Source organism: Rhamphochromis longiceps, linkage group LG4 (assembly GCF_057381845.1).
Source record: "Rhamphochromis longiceps isolate RC_006_pf linkage group LG4, R_longiceps_female_GT1.1, whole genome shotgun sequence".
Lineage (NCBI taxonomy): Eukaryota > Metazoa > Chordata > Actinopteri > Cichliformes > Cichlidae > Rhamphochromis > Rhamphochromis longiceps.
Genome location: NC_140560.1, coordinates 9703655 through 9723249, shown reverse-complemented (window position 1 = coordinate 9723249; position 19595 = coordinate 9703655). Strand labels below are relative to the sequence as shown.

At 41.7% G+C, this 19595-nt stretch overlaps 1 protein-coding gene across 1 annotated transcript; it reads left to right on the top strand.

The window, feature by feature from the left end:
- The first annotated feature begins 2616 nt into the window (after positions 1-2616).
- Positions 2617-15527, top strand: rgl3b (ral guanine nucleotide dissociation stimulator-like 3b). The gene is made up of 17 exons (XM_085403151.1): positions 2617-3072; positions 5013-5302; positions 5570-5614; positions 5720-5919; positions 6040-6197; positions 6283-6525; positions 6663-6766; positions 7107-7191; positions 8690-8758; positions 9316-9402; positions 9884-9916; positions 10232-10353; positions 11221-11310; positions 11589-11718; positions 12281-12583; positions 13686-13800; positions 13907-15527. The coding sequence occupies exons 1-17, from the start codon at positions 3049-3051 to the stop codon at positions 14044-14046; spliced, it is 2238 nt and encodes a 745-aa protein (XP_085259277.1). The 5' UTR covers positions 2617-3048; the 3' UTR covers positions 14047-15527.
- Positions 15528-19595: the final 4068 nt, after the last annotated feature.

The following is a 19595-nucleotide window of genomic DNA, read 5'->3' as shown; positions in this document are numbered from 1 at the left end:
ACATCTGGCAACGCTTGATCACGCATTTGTGGCTGAGTGTTTCAGGGAGTCCCTGAAGGAGACTAAACAAAGACAACGTGATGCTTTTGTTGAACAATAAAAGAAGGACGTGACTGAGCAAAATGCCAAGTACAGAAAAGAAGCACCAGCTTTTCACAGAACAGTTGGCTCTACGAAACGCTGGAGCCAGTGGACTGACGGAACACGAGCACACATACGCACTTATTTCCTCATAGTTCATAGGTTAGAGAACAAAAATAACATGGGGATTAAGCATACATATATTTCCATACAGATCATCAACAATAAAGTTGAATATAGCTTAAAAATCAATAAAATACATACTTAATTACATATAACTTGCTTTCTTTTTAGCAACAACATATCAGTGGAATCAGTGACAGACAGAAATCTGCAGATGTCCTGATCTTATGACAATATCAGGTGATCCTGATAACATTCTCCTACTTTGAATTTCACACATTTTTCCATACTTGTGTTTTCTGTGTAACCCTTTGGAACAGTCAGTAACCAACAAGCGCTTTGCTTATATGCTTTATGTTCACAGCGGAAAATGATGTGACATGTGCTGAGTTTGACATTAGAAGACTGTGTTTACATTCACCTGCTAAAGGAGAGGCTATGGACTCTGTTCCTGAATGGCCTGTTTTGGAATCTCACAATTAGCTTGAACGCCCGTCATGGTCTAATGGTGAACTTACAGAGATGTGTAGTTACTGGAGATTACTGAGGAAGACTTTCAGGCAGATGATGTAGGGGACAGCTTCTGAATATGATCGTGCTTAGTAACACCCCACTATAAAAATATCCATGCTTACATGATCAAGTTGGAGACTCTGGGCACAAATGTTTGATGGGACCTATCCAACTTTTCTTCTTTCCTCAATAACAAGACCTATACACACATAATAGCTCTGAATCATTACGGAGAGCAACTTTTCCCCCTTTCATAACTTGAGCTTTGGTATTCTACAAAATAATAATTCTATTATGAAGAAATAAAAATATATACCCATGTTTTTGGTTATAAAAGCACCAAAACCTAAAATTTGCTGCTTGGGTGTACTGCCAAGTGACATGATCCAGTGTGCACAATGCCTATGTGATAATCCAGCCTAGGTATTAGCAATAAAAGCATCAGTTTAAACACTCATTACCCAGAATGCACATTTTCTTTTTGGGTGATTAATACTGTAGCATTTTAAACAGGCTTCTAGTGCATATACACTATAATGTGTCATTTGAAACTATTACAATTGGGTCACTACAAGTCTTTAATCCTCTGAAAAGTTAATTCTTTTGTTAGTTTGGATGTAAGTTTGGGGTTTTGCTTTGCTCAAATGTATTATTCCTCTGCAGTGTTCTAGCAGATACCTGAATGTTTTGTGACAATTCCTCCCAACTTTGACTAATGCTCCAATTCGAGCTGATGATAAGCACCACCGCGCTTCCATGTGGGTATTTTTGGTGATGCACAGTCCTGTTTTTGTGGCAAACATATCTTTTGGAATTATGGACAAAAAATTCAACACTGGTCTCATAAGAAAGATTTACCCACATGCTCTTTTGAGACTAGATGTTTGTTTCCCCAAAGGTTTTAAATGCATTTCTTTTGCTTTGTCTTTCCTCGTTACCACATTGCTCACACGAAGACTACATACATTGTTATTACATGTAGTACATGACCAGTCCACACCTGGAATTCCTGCAGCTCCTGACCAGTCTTTTCATCAATTTTGGAGGGACATCCAGTTATATTTCCCCCCTTGTTGATTACTGTGCTTACTGTATTCCACGGTATAGATAATGCCTTGGAAATTATTTTGCAACCCTTTCCATTTCAGCAATGAGATCCCTGAAATGTTTTTTAGGCTCTTGCTCGGCCGTAGGAACCAGCAAGTCAAGGAAGGCCTTCAAGAGCAGTTGAACTTGACACAGTTTCATTAAAAGTCACTTGAACTGATGGCAGGTGTGCACTTGTATGTATTTATTTAAATTTTTACTTTTTAATTATTTCATTTGCATTTTTTTAATCACTCTCTTATATTTAAATGTTCATTTGCTATTTCATCTAGGGTTTGAGAGTAACGAAATTTCTATTCTCTGTATGTCCTGTACATGTGGCAGAATTGACAAATAAAGTTGACTTTGACTTATTTCGATCCATAAAAGATTTTAGTTTGCTTTGCAGTTGAATTGTACATGTTACTGGTTGCAGTATGTGTGGAAAACGTCCTGAAACCATTTTGGCTATATTTATTTATTTACATGTAAAAACCAGATAGACTCACTTTAGCAGTCCGTGCTCTCTAAAACGGATAACTGTGGCAAGCTGGTAGCATAGCTAGTTAGCTACAGCTTCTCGTCAACTTGCGTTTTGCAAAAAATAGTCCCACAGAATTAGTGTGTTTTTCTTAACCCCAAATAAACAAAAATGTGTTTATAGCCATAAACACTGTATCTATGTTTTATTTAACTCTTAACAAACACATGCAAGCAGGCACCTGTCCTTAAAGGAGAAAAGTAAGGCGGAGTCCAATGCGCCCCCTCCGCTCACAGACACACCTCAGCACTCACTCGGCTCCAGGAGTCGCCTGCTGTTTATAAAGCCGAGGAGGTTCGGTTAGTCAGGGAGACTGTCGACGAGGAGAGTCCGCAGAGGGTGTTAGAGGACTACTGCGGGTCAAGATGCCGTCCGCGTTGGTTTAAATATATGGAAACCACCCTACGCGTTTGTATATCGGCATCAAATGTAACGAAGACGGTCCGCTGAAAGTCGGGATTTACCGCTAATTGTAAAAGGCGTGCGAATGTAGTTCGAGACGAAATTATTGGAGGAAAAAAACACACACACACACACACACACACACACACACACACACACACACACACACACACACAAAGCATAGGAATAAGTTATCACACGAAGATGAAGCCCTGACCCTACTCTTCGGGAAGGCTGGAAGTTCATTTTAGGTTCAGGACCTGTTGAGATGAAACTCAGCGCTCCTTGAGCGACCAGGCGAAATGGGAAAATGGGAGATAACAATGGTAAGTCATCAGACATGTGCTGGAGGTGGCTGTGGGCTGTCACAGGCTCGTCTGTGAAGCTGCACGAACTCTGCTTCCTCCTCCCAGGCGTTACATTTGAATAGCATTGCTTTTTAAAACGTTTAAAGACCTCCAGAATGTGTTTTAAAGGTGTTCCCATCTATCATAATAATCCCACTCCTGTCAAGTAAAGGGGCTATGGTGGTAAAAGCTGATTTTGTACTATTTGAACGCTGTCACGGTGCCAGCTGCAGTGCTCGCTTGGGGAAAAAAGTGCAACTTGAATAGCAGTCGTCATTTTCATGCCTACACATGCTTCTGTGACTCAAACGTATCGTTAGGCCTACAGAATTTCAAGTGTGACAACATGTTTGCTTCCCTGGTTATGTCTCGTTGGGTCCTCTGGATGAGCTCCATCATTGAACCCCAAAGCAGCTTGTTAACCTCAGTGATCGGCTGCACTCAGAGTCAGATAATAAATATCTATGCTTTCTCACTGTGAGATGGATTTGGCAGTGCTTAGTACCGCCAGCACACTGGGGACACTGTGAGTGGAAAACAGTTTTCCATTTGTGCTGCTCTGATTCCAGTTAGTATGAAGGACAATGGGGCTGGAGTGTTACTGGTTAGCAGACATGGAGGCTGAACGTTTGCCACTGCAAAATGACTTTTTAAAAATGATTGACTAAAAAGCATGCAAGACCTCCCACCAGTTTAAATGAGATGTCCGGAGCCTTTTAACAGTCTGTTACTTTTATCAGCTTTGTGTCTGTGCAAAGCCCACCTCATATATCATATATGGACTGAGCTTATGGGACGCTGTTTTCAGTACTGAGCTTTCAGTCTTGTTCAGCTGTGTACAGTAGTAACAAATTTCGTGTGACCCAGATTGCTTGGCACTGGCTATGAGCATCTAGAGGTGCAGTACAGAGTTAATGTGTAAAGTTTTCTCAGAATGTGAAAGCAACATGTCTTTGGTTTCAACATCAAGAAACTTTTTATTTATTTATTTGAGCTTATATGTCCTAAATTCAGGATATCTCAGCCTCAGCTGAAGCATTATTTACTTACGAGATGACAAGATTAAGTAGACATAGAAATGGATGAGAAACCGTTCAGTGTTGTTACTGGTGACATTTGACAGTTGTCCTCATATTGCAGCTGATTTTCAGTCTTGAGTGTTTTTTTAAAAAAAAAAGAAAGAAAAAAAGATGTTTTCGGTTCCCTTCAAACAACCTTTGCAGATTATGATGCAGCTACTCTCTGCTGCAATGATAATATTTAAAAAAGTGCTGACTATTCAAGTTTTTTTTTTTTTTTTTTTTTTTTTAAACCTCCATTTCCCTTTCTTAAGTGCACTGAGTTTCAGGTGTCTTGTTTGAACTTTATGTAATGATAAACCAGTATGTTTCACTAAAAACATGACACCTGCTCTTGGCACTAACCAACTATAGTCCTCCAGTGCACCATTTTATTATTTTCTTGATTGCTCACTGTGATGGCAACTTTGTGCTCAGTGAGAATTTTGCTTTGATGTAATATTTGATGTGATAACTTATGATCTAAAAGGTCTATTTGTCCAAAAACATTTGTGTGTACCTACAAAATTCTAGGAAATTCTAGCTTTCTGCGTTGTGAAAATGAGTACTAAGTATTTTCTCAAGCTAGCACAGCTTGTTTGCGCACCGATAGTAGACTTGGTTATGACTATAAACAAATATTATGTAGTTGCTGTGGTTCATGTGGGATCAGTGTGGCTTTTTGTAGTGCTCGTTTTTCTGCAGGATCATCTGTGTGTTTGGGTGTGAGGGCTTGCTATTTTTACCTTTTTGTGTGTCAACCTCTGACACTAATGTTGTGACCTGAAACATTCTTCGGTATATACAGTGTGTGTGTCTGTGCATGTTTTCAGCTCTGATGATCGCTGCCTTTGTTCCCAGAACCCAGTGCAGGAGTGGGGCGAAGAGACGGAAGACGGCGCCGTTTACGGGGTCACCCTGCGTCGAGAGCCCGTCCCGTCCTCCGCAAACGCTACTGAGGGGAGCCCATGCTCTGGTTTCGTGCAGTACCGAACCTGCAAGGTACGACGACTGAAGGCCGCCACCCTGGACCTGCTTGTAAATCACCTCCTCGACTTTGGCTGCCAGGAACAGGACTACAGCAGGATCTTCCTCTCCACGTACAGAACCTTCACCAGCCCCACGAAGCTCATAGAGCTACTCTTTCAGAGGTACCGATGCTTGTTGTACATGCAAAGTTGGCTGTTGTGTTGCTTGAGTATCTTTTCTTCTGTTGTTTCCACCTGATGAAGCAGTGGCCTTCAGCCAGCTTTGATGTAATAATCAGTAGCTTGCAGGTGCTCATTAGCCAGAGGCTTACAACAACAGCTATTATGCACAGAAAGGTTTTAGACTGTGGTTAGCAGCAGGTTTAAGTATTTATAATATGCAAACAAAACAATAACAAATGAATTTTTGTTTATGTTTTTTATATCCAGAGACAGTGTTTTGTCAGATCTGGATAATGGCAAATGTTACCGGAGGTAGGTAAAGTGTATATGAAGCGTGTCTCTATTATGTTTCTGCTGTGTCTCCTTGGCTTAATGTGTCATTTAAAAATGTAACGGCGTTTCTCCTGCCTTCTCCAGCCCTCTGTTGGCCTTTGTCCAGACGTGGTTGGATGAGTACAGCGAGGACGTCAGGGACCCTCCCCTACACCCGGCGCTTCGGTTGCTCTTGGATCACCTGAGGATCAGCTCTGCGGTGCATGACAGCATGCGCAGCCAGCCCAACTTTTGCTCACTCGCCGGGCAAGCTGAGGAGCTGCTCAGGACATTCCAGAAAGAAGGTGATCCTTCGCTGCGTAGCATGACCCAGCAATTATGGCCACGCACAACAAGTTGTTTCATAACTTTACTTCGAGGCCTGATTGCACTTTTATGATTATTGCTGATGCTGGCTCTTTCAGAAGTGGCATCAAGTGGCAGTTCTGCTTCTGCAGATCTTGAGCAAGATGATCTGGGGTCTGGTGATGAAGATTCAGGCAGTGAAAACTCTCAGGATCAAGGTGGCATCATGGATTTTTCTGCTGCAGCCATTGCTGAACAGCTCACTCAAGTGGACTCTGTATGTTAGAGGAGAACTTTACACCATTTCCCCCCATGTTGTATTATAATGATCAGAGCCTGATTTGGTTTTCTTGATGTTCCAGGCTCTCTTTGCCAAAGTGGTCCCATACCAGTGTCTGGGCTGTGTATGGTCCCAGCGAGACAAGAAGGAAAACATGTCGCCCACCATCCGAGCAACCATTGCACAGTTCAATGCAGTCACCAACCAGGTCATGGGGTCGCTGCTCTGCCAGCCTACAGATGGCAGTCCCACTTCCTCCCCTCTAGCTCCCACCTCGCCAGCGCAAAGGGCTTGCATCATAGAGAAGTGGATCAAAGTAGCGCAGGTCAGTTGAAATGCTGTGGTTGTGTTGCATCTTTTAGGCGTCTGGATGCTAATATTGGTTCTAAGTCACAACACAAGAAGTACTAATGGGTTATTTTTAAATGATGTGCATCCACTGAGTACAAGTTTATTCTACAGGAGTGTCGTCGCTTGAAGAACTTCTCTTCTCTCAAGGCGATCCTGTCGGCACTGCAGTCCAATGCCGTTTACAGGCTGAGGAAGACCTGGGCGGCTGTCAGCAGGTATGGTTGGATAACTGCAGGTTCAAAGGCCACTTTTGCTTTTGCTGTTTGTGTAGTTTGCTACATAATCATCATTTAACGAGCGGTTTGAACCCTCATTAAGGTCAATTTATGGAGCAGGTCAGCAAATGCTGGGCTGTGACCCATATTATAGGTCGGTCATGAAACGCTGCAGTAAGCAAATTCTAAGTTCAAAGATGAGTGAGACACAACTTTTTGTGGTTTTCCTTTAATGGTGTAAACAGGCAGTAATATGTCAAGTTTTAACTCCTGCCATCCAGTATAATTGTTAATAATTAAAATATCTGATGGCTGTGGCTCTTTATCATTGTCTTTGCAGAGATAACGTGGCTGCGTTTGATAACCTCTGTGCGACCTTCCCTGATGAGAATTGTGTTCTGACCAACAGAGAGTTCCTGATGGAGGTGAGACTGAAACTTCTTACATATGCTTTAGTGTTTGCACTTGTACTCGTCCATTTAGACTTGTGCCATGTTGAAAGCTTACTTCAGGGTAAATGACCTATAATACAATACATTGAGGGGGGAATACCAATGATCCCTTATAACCAACACCTGGCGTCAGCGGGCAGGAAGAACTCCCTTTTCACAGGAAAAGGCCTCTGGTAGAACCAGGCTCTGGGAGGAGCAGCCATCTGCTCTGAGCAGTTTGGAGAGAGGGGACAGGGAAGGAAGTAGAACATAAATTTTACCTGCTGCTTGATGAGAAGTTTACATGTTTGAGTGGTGCATCATTTGACACCAGGTGTGTAAATTTCCTTAGAGCAAGGTTTGATTCTGATACTATTCTGAAACCTTGATACTCACAAGGCATTACTGGGAAACGTGGTAATGAACAGGCAAAATAAACCCGCAGGTGCTCAGAGCTATGCAGAGATAGTGGTAAACATTTGATTGGAATTTCTGTTTCCTGGTTCATTATCATTGTTTTTAATGTTGTAAAGTCTAAACATTTAAATTCTTCACCTATAAATTTCCACAGTGAATGCATAGGGTTGATTCTTGAACTCTGTGCAGATCTAAGGTTAATGTTTACCAGTGCAGAGAAGTCAGCCCGAGCAGCTGTGCATAATTTTCTCTCAGCAGTCAATTGAGATGATTTGAGGTTAATTGAAATCACTGAGATTAGTTTTCTCTTGAATTGTTTACATTGTAAATTTACATTAATGCTAAAATTACAACAGAATCTGAAGTTTTAAAAGCTACAAAGATTGTTTCACATGCTTAAAGTTTGGAGAATATTAGTTTGGAGGTGATTGTTTTCCTGTTTCATGTTTGTTTTTGTTTTTTTGTTTTTTCACTCTTAAGAGAGTTTAATTTTTGAGTTCATATGTACAGAAATGTTTACCGGTGTTTCGATGGCAAACTAGAACACAATGTTTTCAATTTCTCTTCTTTTAAGTTTTGTCTCCTTGCGGCAACTGTGTCAGCCGTATCTTGTGTCTGGCTACTGTAGAAGTGTTCAATAGAGAAATGGATTAGATCACCAAAACTTTCTGTACATAGCAACCGCAGCTTCACAATAACATGCTTTATTCAGTGAAAAATGACCTCCCCCTCCACTTTTCAGTGTTTTATTCAGCCAGTGTTTTTTATTGATGTAAAAACAGTCACTCCCTCTTATAGGGAGCTTGAGTCTGTTTTGAGAGTCGTGAAGCTTGCAAGCCTCTCTTCCTTTGAAAGCTAACTGTTAAACAGGATATCTGAGTTAATGTGTAATAAAGTCTAATATTGCACCAAAGAAACAAGTAGAGGCTGTACTGTTTCATAAGCTGGCACACGGGCCGGCATCTTTTACATGCTGCTTTACATACATATACTGAACACTAAGAGCACACAGACGGGAGGGGAAATGATCCAAATAACACTGAACTGAATATAGCTTTGTCTGACTCTGTGACAGGATGGAGGTCCCACGCCTGATAACGTTTCTCCAAGGATATTGAAACGGTGTCCACTCTCCAGACAGATGGTAAGCCATTCTTCAGGGTGGGGTGGGGGTGGGGGGGTGACAGGGTTCTGACAACATGCGATGCAACCAGTGTCATTTATGGCTGAATTTGACGTAAGCTGATACTACAACGTCATCCTAGGACTCTCTTTTCATGTGATGCAGAATTTGTTTTCAGCTTTTGAAAAGGGATTCATGCAAAAAATCCCTGTCCTACATTTCAGCAAGGCACAAGAGAGCTGATTTCCCTGAGTGTGGGTGGAGTATCTATCTATCATGGCACAAGCCCCAAACTATGTTTAGCTCCACTCAGTGCTGAGCAAGTTTCAAATGGCCTCAGATCACCAGGATTATAGGACAGTAATAATAGACCTGGCTGGGGTCTTGTATGAGTCATATGCACATTCTCCTGGGTTGTAATAAGACCTCACAGTGCTGCTAACAGGTCCTGTCTTGTCTGAATGTTGTAAATTTTAACCCATTAGCCACAATAAAGCAATAAAAGACCAGCTATATTGGCACAAGAAAATATAACTGTTTCCCTATTAGCTGTGTGCTTACGTGTCGTCTGCCTGCAGAGTACATCAAGTGGAGCGGTTCCATACCTCGGCACGTATCTGACCGTCCTCACCATGCTGGACACTGCTCTGCCAGACACTGTGGAGGTACTTTTGTCTAACACGTCCTCTGGATATTATTTCATAGACTTAAGGGTTCAAAGTGTTCACAATGTGTTGGATACACTCAGTATGTATGCAACACTATATACTTTGAAACCTGATTAAATGATGTATGCGCTGCCATCAGATGCTCTTCATGGGAGATTATAAACATATAAACTTCAGCCTCAGGAAAACTCCATTTTGCCCATTTATATACAGATAAATAAACTTGGTTCTAGTAGTAACTGAGAGACTTTTTGGCTCATTCAGCCATTTCGGTTTCCCAGTTACTGTGTTTTGGTGTTATCATCTTGGCCTGGGAAACTACTTTTATCATGGAGAACTCCGTTTTCAGTGCATAAATCACCCCTGATAACTAAACTGGAAAAACATAAGGGTGTATCATTTAATTTAGTGCTGCTATTGTGTCACTTTGCAATTACAATATAATAAATGAAATACTAACAGTGTACTGTTTTTACAGGGTGGACTTATAAACTTTGAGAAGAGGAGGAGAGTAAGTGTTTTTTATTGTCACTCCTTGTTTTTGTTTGGCTTTGTTTTTGACTGCTGGGAGGGGGGAGAGGGGGAAGGCATAGTTGTGCATATAAGACCGTCAGCTCTTTGTTAACTGAGTTTGAACATTTACATTCCTACACCTTAGTAAGTGTCAGGCTGAAAGCTTTTTTTTTTCTTTAAGATTTGCACAGACTGTGATTAAAACACAAAAGCTGTGTAACCATAAAGAATCTCGTTGTTGTGTCACTATGCGGAAGCAACTGTCAGCCTGGTTTATCTGTTTATTCATCAACATGCCTCTCCTTGCCTACAGGAATTTGATGTTCTGTCACAGATCCGTCTGCTGCAGGCTTCCTGTTCCCAATACAGTCTCGGACACCAGCCCCGCATTGCTGCCTGGCTGCAGAGACACAAGCTGCTCACTGATCAGGAGAGGTGAGCTGAAACACCCTGATTTTAACATGGACATGAAAGGAAGGCCATCAGAGAAGACATAATGTACATAATACTGTCATGTGATTGTTAAATCTCCATTTGGATGAATAAAGCTGCTTTCCTTTGATATTACTCTACTCAAAGGATCATTTGATAATGTTTCCACTGACTTTTTGGTGGTAGAAGAACAAATCCTTTTGTATTCATAAGCTAATTATTGGATTGGATTATTGGAATGAACCCGAGGTGTTATAGGAGGTTTTTTTTTTTTTATTATTTTTTTAAATAAACACGCTTATTCTTGTAGCTGATGTGAAATGGCAGGGGTGTTTCTAGCCACACTCTAAGAGTACTCTCCACTCTTTTTATATATAAAAAAAATATAATATATATATGTATTTGGCAACACTGATTATATAAATAATCAGTGTTGCCAAACCTGCTGCCCTTCATTACTTATGTGTGTCTGACATTTAAAATATGCATGATGGCTTTGTCTCATTGTGTCATGTTGTAAATTGGTAACTCACCCTAGACATGATGCAGCTGTGTCAAATGTCCTATTTACCTGAGATTGCTTCAGTCAAAGATGTCTGACTTTGTAAAATGCCTCGACTCCCCCCTCTTGTGTCTTCCTCACCTTCTGTGCACCAAACTCTGGCGCTGACTAACATGCGGAGGAGAGGATGTGCAAACTGAGAATTGAGAATGGGGGAATGTTCGCTAGCACCTTTCAGAAAGTCTGAAAGTCTGCCTGTGCTTTTTTTCGAGTTCTTTTTCTGAGTTTAATTTTTTGAGTTTGGAATGAAGTGATATGTCAGTAAGATGTCAGGTACCCTGGTGCTCAGTAACATCTTCTTATTACAGCTACGAGCTGTCGAGACGCCTGGAGCCTCCTGTGGACTTGTGTTCGCCACCTCCATGGAGCCAGCGCACACTCTCGATGAAACTCTCCTTGTGAGTCTCATGCTATAGTCCAGTTTGCATATTCAAACATGCACATTATACTAAGCACAAAGAGCTGCACGCAAAACTTAGAGTAAAGCCACTGTTGGTTCACATTACATGTTTTACCTCACTATAAGAACAATGAGATGTTTAGATTACAACTTGTGGTATGCAGTAAAATGGAAGTGAATCGTGTGATGTGTATACTCTGGTATTAAACTACATTGTTCAAGTAACTTGAATGGTGCGGGTGTGGCATTTCTAATGAAAGCTCATTCTGTCTTCAGTCTCAAGATGGCGAGTGACGGCACTAAGAAACCGCCTGCTGACCAGATCAGTCTTTCATCTTCTGGATCCAGTGGGTCTGAGATGGAAGATCTGTCCTCCCCAAACCCAAACTGTTCCATCAAGCTGCAGGTAAACGGCCGTGTTTAGCTGCGTGCATCATTGCAATCGTTTCCCCGAATGTTTTGTGTCCATCCTTTGTCATTGGCTGCATTAACAGTGGAGCCTTTTGTTGAAAGCTTTGTCACGCTGTGCCTTCAGACTGGGTCTCTCGGTTTTAGAATAAGTCACTGTTTGCACTGTACAAACAATTACTCTTTTTAAAGCAGTCAGACAAACCTCTGAAACATGGGAAGTGTTTTTGTTATAAAGTGATTCTATGAATTGATTAGCTTTCAGAAGTAAAATGCACTGAATGTCTTTTTAAAAACTGAAAAAGTTACATAATCTCTACTTCACAAAAGGGCAATCGAAACTAGCGTGAGCTCTCCACAAGTGGAGTTTGTATCGAGGAGGTGCTTAGCTGAGCTGGAGTAGTGTTTAATGGGCTACAGTCCTCTGCTTCACCATGGTTCAATAGCCTAGCTTTCCCCTGCAGACCAGACACTTGTGAAAGGCTTCAAATACTCTGACACAATAATACTCAGCAGTCTTCTTTCTCTCATTTCTGTCCCCCATCTTCTGTCCTCTGCAGTCCTTTCACAGCTCTTACAACAACGTATCCGAGTCCTTCTCTTTGTCCTCGTCCTCCTCTTCCTCGTCCTCTCCCAGCATCTCAGCTGCTTCGTCTGCAGACTCCCCTGACTGCCAAGCAGACCTCAGCTCTGCAGCCTCGCCCTGTGGGGGGGCACGGCCGAAGCCTCAAGCAGCCCACCACAAGCGCTCGGTGTCTATGACCTCACTGCCCGTGTACAACCGTCAGGTGGATGACTCTTGCATCATCAGGGTGAGCGTGGATCTGGGCCACAACAATGGCAACATGTACAAAAGTATCCTGGTGAGTTCATCCTCGCGTTGTGATGTATGATGTTCAGTAACTGGAGAATTTGACAGTTTGTTTATTTTCTTGCTTGTTTTTTTTAAAGATCTCTAATTACACTTAGTCATCTGTAAACAAAAAGTAAATGATATTTACTGTTCTACACATCGTACAGGACATACTGGTGGAATATTTTGTAACCATGCAGCTGTCCTCTGAATAAATCCTGGACTCCACCTGAGTCTCACTTCTCAGGATCTCATGCGTAGCACCCAACGATTTCTATCAGAAGTTATCCCTTTATAAGAAAAACACTCCTTCAGCCTCCTCATCAACTTGAATCGCCTTTCTGTTTTCAGTGCAAGGCAACGCATGCATAAAACCTGAACTTACACTGTATTATTTTAGTTAGTAGGCCTGTGTCGCTTTCCCTCATTGGGTCTACTGATATTTTACCCTCCCTTGGTAGAATGAAGTGAGCTGGCTGGGTCTTTGTATACAAATTATACAACTTTGAACTGCAGCAGCACAATAATTTGCCCCACTTAGCAAATCTGCCCCTTTATTCAAATCTTCATTCAGTTCGACCATAACGACTATCAGAACATATGATTGGCCTTTTGTGTTTACTTCACCTGTTACTGCTTTTCTATCTTGGGGTGGAGTGTGAATACCTACGATTCAAATAATTTGCCTTATATCGTTCATATCTGCAAAAGTAGAGGTAACCTTTAGAAGTGAAACCAGCTTCAGTTATATCCTTAAAACAAGTGCTACAGCGAGTAGTTCATTCTCAGTGGATGTGATCAGGAGAACTGATCCTTCTCATCATTTGTCACAAAGTCAGACTTTTATGGTAACGGTAAATTCAGATTTGAGGGCGGAGAAACTTTGTTCCAACTGCTGAAAATAAGCTTTTCTGTGAAGGTCACAGTTGTGAGTGGGACAGGGCTACACCTTAAGGCTCAGAATGCTTCTATTGCTATTGCAGTGCTCTTTGAATGTGTAATATGAGCCAAAGAGGTAATGCTCCTTAAACGCAGTGGCCCATGAACTTCCGTCTTCACTATTGTGTGTGTGTTTATGTGTAACAGCACTCGTTATTCTTTGTTTTTCATAGCTGACCAGCCAGGACAAAACTGCACAGGTGATCCAGAGGGCATTGGAGAAACATCACCTTGAGCACATGACCTGGCAGGACTTCACCCTGACACAGGTCATCTCTCAGAGCAAAGGTCAGAAGAGAACTCCTTTATAAAAAAAATTGCTTAACTGGTGACAGGAAGGAAAATGCTCTTCTGACAGTGATTTTGTTGTTGTTGTTTCTCTTCATCTTTCCAGAGTTTCTCATACCAGACAAGGCAAACGTCTTCTATGCTATGTCTACAACAGCCAACTTTGACTTTGTTCTGCGCCACAAGCACAAAAGCCAGAAGAAACCACTGAGAGCAACCGCTAGTCTCGGACGATTCACAAAGTAGAAACTTTAACGTGCAAATTCTCTGACTGCAAAATGAACTGAGCTCTGCTGTGCTTCTGCATAATGGCCTTTATTTTTAGAGGCTTCTTGAGGAAGATGCATGCTCTGTTTCAGTCCTCTTTGGCTGCTGAAAGGGCTTAAAATAGGACTAGAAGACTCCCCACATAGGACGTGTGAGAAGGGGAGAGAAAGACCCATTTCTTTGCCTCCAAAAATGTCACTTCCAATAAATGCCTTGACCCAAAGATGCACAGAATAATGCCTTCCTCTCTTGAGCAACACGTGCTGGCTTCAGTGGCCTATCTATATGTGAACACTGAGCATTGACTGGCTATTCCCCTGCACAACTGGGTGCTGTTAATAACTGGCGCCTTAAAAAGGGAATCGAGGTCAGTTGCTGCGTAAAGGCGGTGAAGTCCTGGGGCCCTGCAGCAGGCTGTCAGCTCTGACATGGCTCAGTGCACTGAAGTGTTGGCACGCCAGTGCCGTGTGAGAAGTGGGCGGGGCCGTTATCATCAGGGATCAGTGCGTACCCTGGGAATTTCAGAAATTGCTCCTCCGGTGTTGCTGTGATACTCGCTGTGTGCAAGTGGCAGCTCCGACTGGAAGGATTACATTCTTAAGATTGGGTAACAGAGGCAGCAGATATTTTTGATGGACTGGAGGGGATGTACATGTGGAAACTGCTGCTGAGTGCTGGGGGGGTTAACTGTGATTCTATGAATTGATTAGCTTTCAGTGTTAGCGCTTTGGCTAAGTGAAGTTGGCTTGCTAAACTTCTTTTTTTTGATCTATTTATTGTTACAGTGTCTCCTTTGTGATTCACTCTGACTGCACTTTCATGTAACATATTTTTGACTGTTGGGTCGTCTCAGCCCAAAATACTTTGCATTTCGAAAGAAAATGCTTGTACATAATTTAATTTCCTCATTTTTGATGAATACGGAGAATATTTTAACTGTAATTGTTTCTGTTTTTTGTTTGTTTTTTTTAAAATACTTGAACAAATTGTTTCTTTCGTTTGAAGACTGCATTTGCCCGGTGCATAAATGGCCTGTTGTGTGGTTTTTTTTTTTTGTTTTTTGTTTTTTTCTCCCCCCTCCTCCCTCAAGCCTAATGAGGAGTTCATGTACCGTATATCTAAAAATTTCAATTATGTCAGTTGCTGCAAAACTTGTGATAGTGCATGACGACCATATAGTTAAAGATCCAGAGAGTATTTGCAAAGATTAGTTGCACTATGAGTTGACACGCATGGTATGTGTCAAGTTTAAGAACTTCTGTCATCTCACTGATCTGTTCTCTTGATCCTCTACATTATATTCTGAAAACTACAGAGTTTTTCTTTTCAACTTTAACCCCCCCCCCCCCCCCCCCTTTTTTCTTTTAATGGCTAAGAGCTACAGTTAAAAAAACAAGGGACTCTGCTTTTTAAAACCAGAATTCAATATGCAATACAGAGCTGTATCTCAAGCTTCATATTAAACATTTTTGTCAGTTATATTTTTCTCAGTGTCTTCTTCTACCAAATGTGGTGTAGCCAGAGGATGCAAATCTCCTGTTCCACCACATTCAATTGTAGTTACATAGCACCAAATCACAACAAAAGTCACCTTAGTGGTCAAAAGTGGTTAATATTGTAAGGTAAAACCTCCTAAAATAATCTAGATAAAACCCAACAATCAGACAACCCCATATGAGTGAGCACTTTAGCAACAATGGGAAGGAAAAACTCCCTTTCAACAGGAAGAAACCTCTGGGAGAGCCAGGCTCAGGGAGAGGGAGACGAGACAAAAGACATGCTGTGGAAGACAGCAAGAGATTATTAACTCCCCAACATCCCAAAGGTGCTGTAATGGATTGAGATCTGCTGACCGTGGAGTCCATTTGAGTACAGTCAACTCACTGTCATGTTGAAGAAACCAGTTTGATCTGAGCTTTTGTGACACTGTGTGTTATCCTCCTGGAAGCAGCTGTCAGAAAATGGGTGCACTGCAGCCATAAAGGGATGGACATGGTCAGCAACTATGGTAAGCTGTGGTGTTGACAGATTGGACTGAGTGTGCCAAGAGTTCAGCCTGAACTGATGATACAAAATTTAATGTTCAGGCCAAATTTCACAGCAGAAATCCAGACTTTCTTTTTCTGTTGATCAATTTTTGATGAGCCTGAATTAAAGCTTCTGTTTCTGACAGGAGTGGCACCCAGTGTGGTCTTCTGTTGCTGCAGCCCATCTGTTTCAAGGTTCCACATGTTACATATTCAGTGATGCTCTTCTGATACCTTGATTAAAACTGGTCATTTGAGTTACTATTACTTTCCTATCAGCTTGAAAAAGTCTGGTGTTTCTGTCCTGAAATCAAAAAAAGCATTTTCACCCAGAGAACTGCCGCTAGCTGGATATCTCATTTTTTTGGACGATTTTTTGCAAGCCCTAGAGGTTGTTGTGTGGGAAAGTCTCAGCAGACAAGCAGTTTGTGAAATACTCTGTCCAATACATCTGGGACCAACAACCATGCCACAATCAAAGTAACTTTCTTAATGCTGTGTTTGAACTTCAGCAGGCCGTTGTGACCATGTCTACATAATTAAATGCTCTGAGCTGCTGTCGGATTAGATATTTGTGTTAACAATAAGTTTGACAGGTGCACCCGAAAAAGTGGCTAGTGAGCTTTAAATCAAATTAATATAACCTAAAGGTGTTCCAGTAAGGTTTATTTATTTATTGCTAATGAAACAAGAACTAATTAAAACAAGACATAGACTAATTGACGTCTTTCTAAAATCAAAAATGCATCTTTCCACTATTTTCATCTTTTTTATTAGATCGACTCATCAGTTCCTCCAAGACTTACCTTTTAAATTATTTTCAGAATCTAAAAAGCAAGTATGACCTGTAACACTTCGAGCGAGGAGAAAACTGCAAATAGACCACGCATTAAAAGATAATTAATCATACTTACATACTTTATTTAGTTTGAAGTGGTTTCCGCAATGTTTGACGTCACTGACCCCTGCAGGCGCTCGTGCGTGGTACATCAATGTCGTTACTGCTCGCGCCTGTTTCTTTCAAAGGTTCAAACACACAAGTTAAAATAAGTTACTGCGATTTTTCCCCCACCCACACAAATATGGCTGCAACAAAGTGTATCTATCTCTTCCCAGCTTCAGTGGAGAAGAGTCAAGCTGCTCACCAATGTTACCAAGTGTTAACTAGCTAACAGTAACATCTTTTGTAAACGTACAAAACCAAAATAGTTACACAGTAACTATGGTATAGCTTTCACCACTAGATGGCGCCAGAGCACTATCTGCTCAGCAAAGGGCGAGTTAATTTACGAGCAAACTGCATTGACGTGGAGTAGCCACTCGGCTGTAGCACTGGCTCACTACACTGAATATCAGGACAGTTGGTTTATTATACACTTTACATCCATCCATCCATCCATCTTCATCCGCTTTATCCGAGGCCGGGTCGCCAGGTTAACACTGTTTTTTAAAAATTAAATATAAATAAATAATACAAATATATCTAAGGGCTCAGCCCAGGAGCTGCTCGGTGGTTTACCTGATCACAGGATAAGCACCGGATGGTGGACCATCTACCCAAACAAAGAACTTGGCAGCAATAGATGCACACTCAGCAAAGGGATGTGGGTTCTGGAGTCATTAGATGAGACCTGCCTCACACTTAGGGTTGCCAACCGTCCCTTAAAATACGGAATTGTCCCGTATTTCGAAACAAAAGTACACGTCCCGTATTGAGCTAATAAGGGACGCACTTTGTCCCGTAATACAGTGAGAATCAAAAGTAGTCTATAACTTTTAATGGAATTAACGCTTTGTTTGAAAACATAATTCCCAGCCCCTCTCCTGCTTTGTGACCAATGAGCTGACAGCACACTTATGACAATTCGAGTATGACAATTCAGATTACCGCTCATCTCATTGGTCGAGGAAAGGTCGCTTACGGAGAAAATACCGGAAGACAACAGATGACCACAACAAGAAGCATGGCCAACAGGGAAACAAACGCCGACACGGCGGTGCAAGTCTCGGACGACAGTACACCTAAAGCTGGGCAAACACTGTGCGATTTTTTCAGTCACGTTATTCAGCTCCTGCTCAAACTGCACGATTGACTCGCAGGGGTTAGAAGTTGGTAGGTCACGATGCAGGTCTCACACTATACCGCCAGATGCTCTGATGCGACCTGAGTGCTCACACTGTGCGTCCATAACATGAAGGTTATAACAGAAAATCTGTCGCGCTCTCTCTCTCTCCGTCTTACAGACACACACACCACCACCATCAACTTTGCTAAATTGCTAATGAAAAACATGATCAGGCAGCTGTGATTGAGCAGCAGTGTAAATCCAACTATTTTCACGGTTGTTGTGGTCGTGATAATTTTGTGATGCCACATCGAAAAGGCTCGGATGAGCTTTCCAAAGTTCTACAAGTTGTGCCTCCATCGCTTGTGTCCAGATCACACGCTGCACAGCCGTGCTGCTCCATCTTTTACACCAACGTTTACGTGTTTGCGCGCGAGCAGTGTGAGCGGCTGTGATGAGACCCTCACGAGCGATTGATGATCGGGAGCTGGTCGTGAGGTGTTAATCACTTCTCGTTACCCCACGTATACTACACGATGCACGATGAAGGCCAAAATCGGTCAAAAATCGGCTCAAAATGGGCCTAAAACCGCACAGTGTGAGCCCAGCATTAGAGCAGCAATGTTTGTTCCCCTCAGAGAAAGGGAAGAATGGGAAAAGGAAAACACCTGGCTGGAAAAAGTTAATATGGGCATGTGCAGTGAATATCAGCGCTATGTGGCCAGAAGTGTGATAATATAATTTATTTTGTGTAATAAACAACTGCAAGGATAGATGATTACAACAAATAGATGACTAATACATAAAAGTAATACATAGATGAATAATGATGATGAGTTAAGATGCGTAATCATGGGAACAAGCGGGTTTACAAACAGGAGCAGCTGATTAGCATTAGAAAAGCTGAAATAATATTTCAACTGAAGCCGATTGTACTAAATGCACTAAATGTGCACTGTTACAAGAATGTTTTTCTTTCTATTGTTTTCTATTATTTTAAGTTAAGCAGGACAGAGTGCTTTTAAAGAAAGATTTACTTATATTCTCAAAAGTTAAGCATGACAGGCTTCTGTTTAAGAAGGAGACCTGTTTTATTGTGTTAATGTTGTCATTTTGAGCTAAAAATAAATGGCTAAATGATCATTTGTTTCACATGTGTTCATATCACAAAGAATACACATCTACTTAAATCAAATTCAAGTCAAAGGGTTAAAAAAATAATTTCACACACAAAAAAAGAGCTAGAAAATTCACCACACTGGGAAGGGTGAAGACAACTGGGTCGCCCGGCCCTGGCCACGAGGTGTCCCTTATTTATTTTTCAGGGAGTTGGCAACCCTACTCACACTGTGTGTATGTGTGTAAGAGGTTGATGCACAGGTCAGCAGTTCTGGAGGAGAAACAGGACACTTTCTCATGTATTATGCATGCCTGT

Coding starts and splice junctions, on each gene's coding strand:
- rgl3b (XM_085403151.1), top strand. CDS start 3,049: ATGGGAAAATGGGAGATAACAATG. Junction 5,303..5,569: donor ATAGAGCTACTCTTTCAGAG/GTACCGATGCTT, acceptor TTTTATATCCAG/AGACAGTGTTTTGTCAGATC. Junction 9,403..9,883: donor CTCTGCCAGACACTGTGGAG/GTACTTTTGTCT, acceptor CTGTTTTTACAG/GGTGGACTTATAAACTTTGA.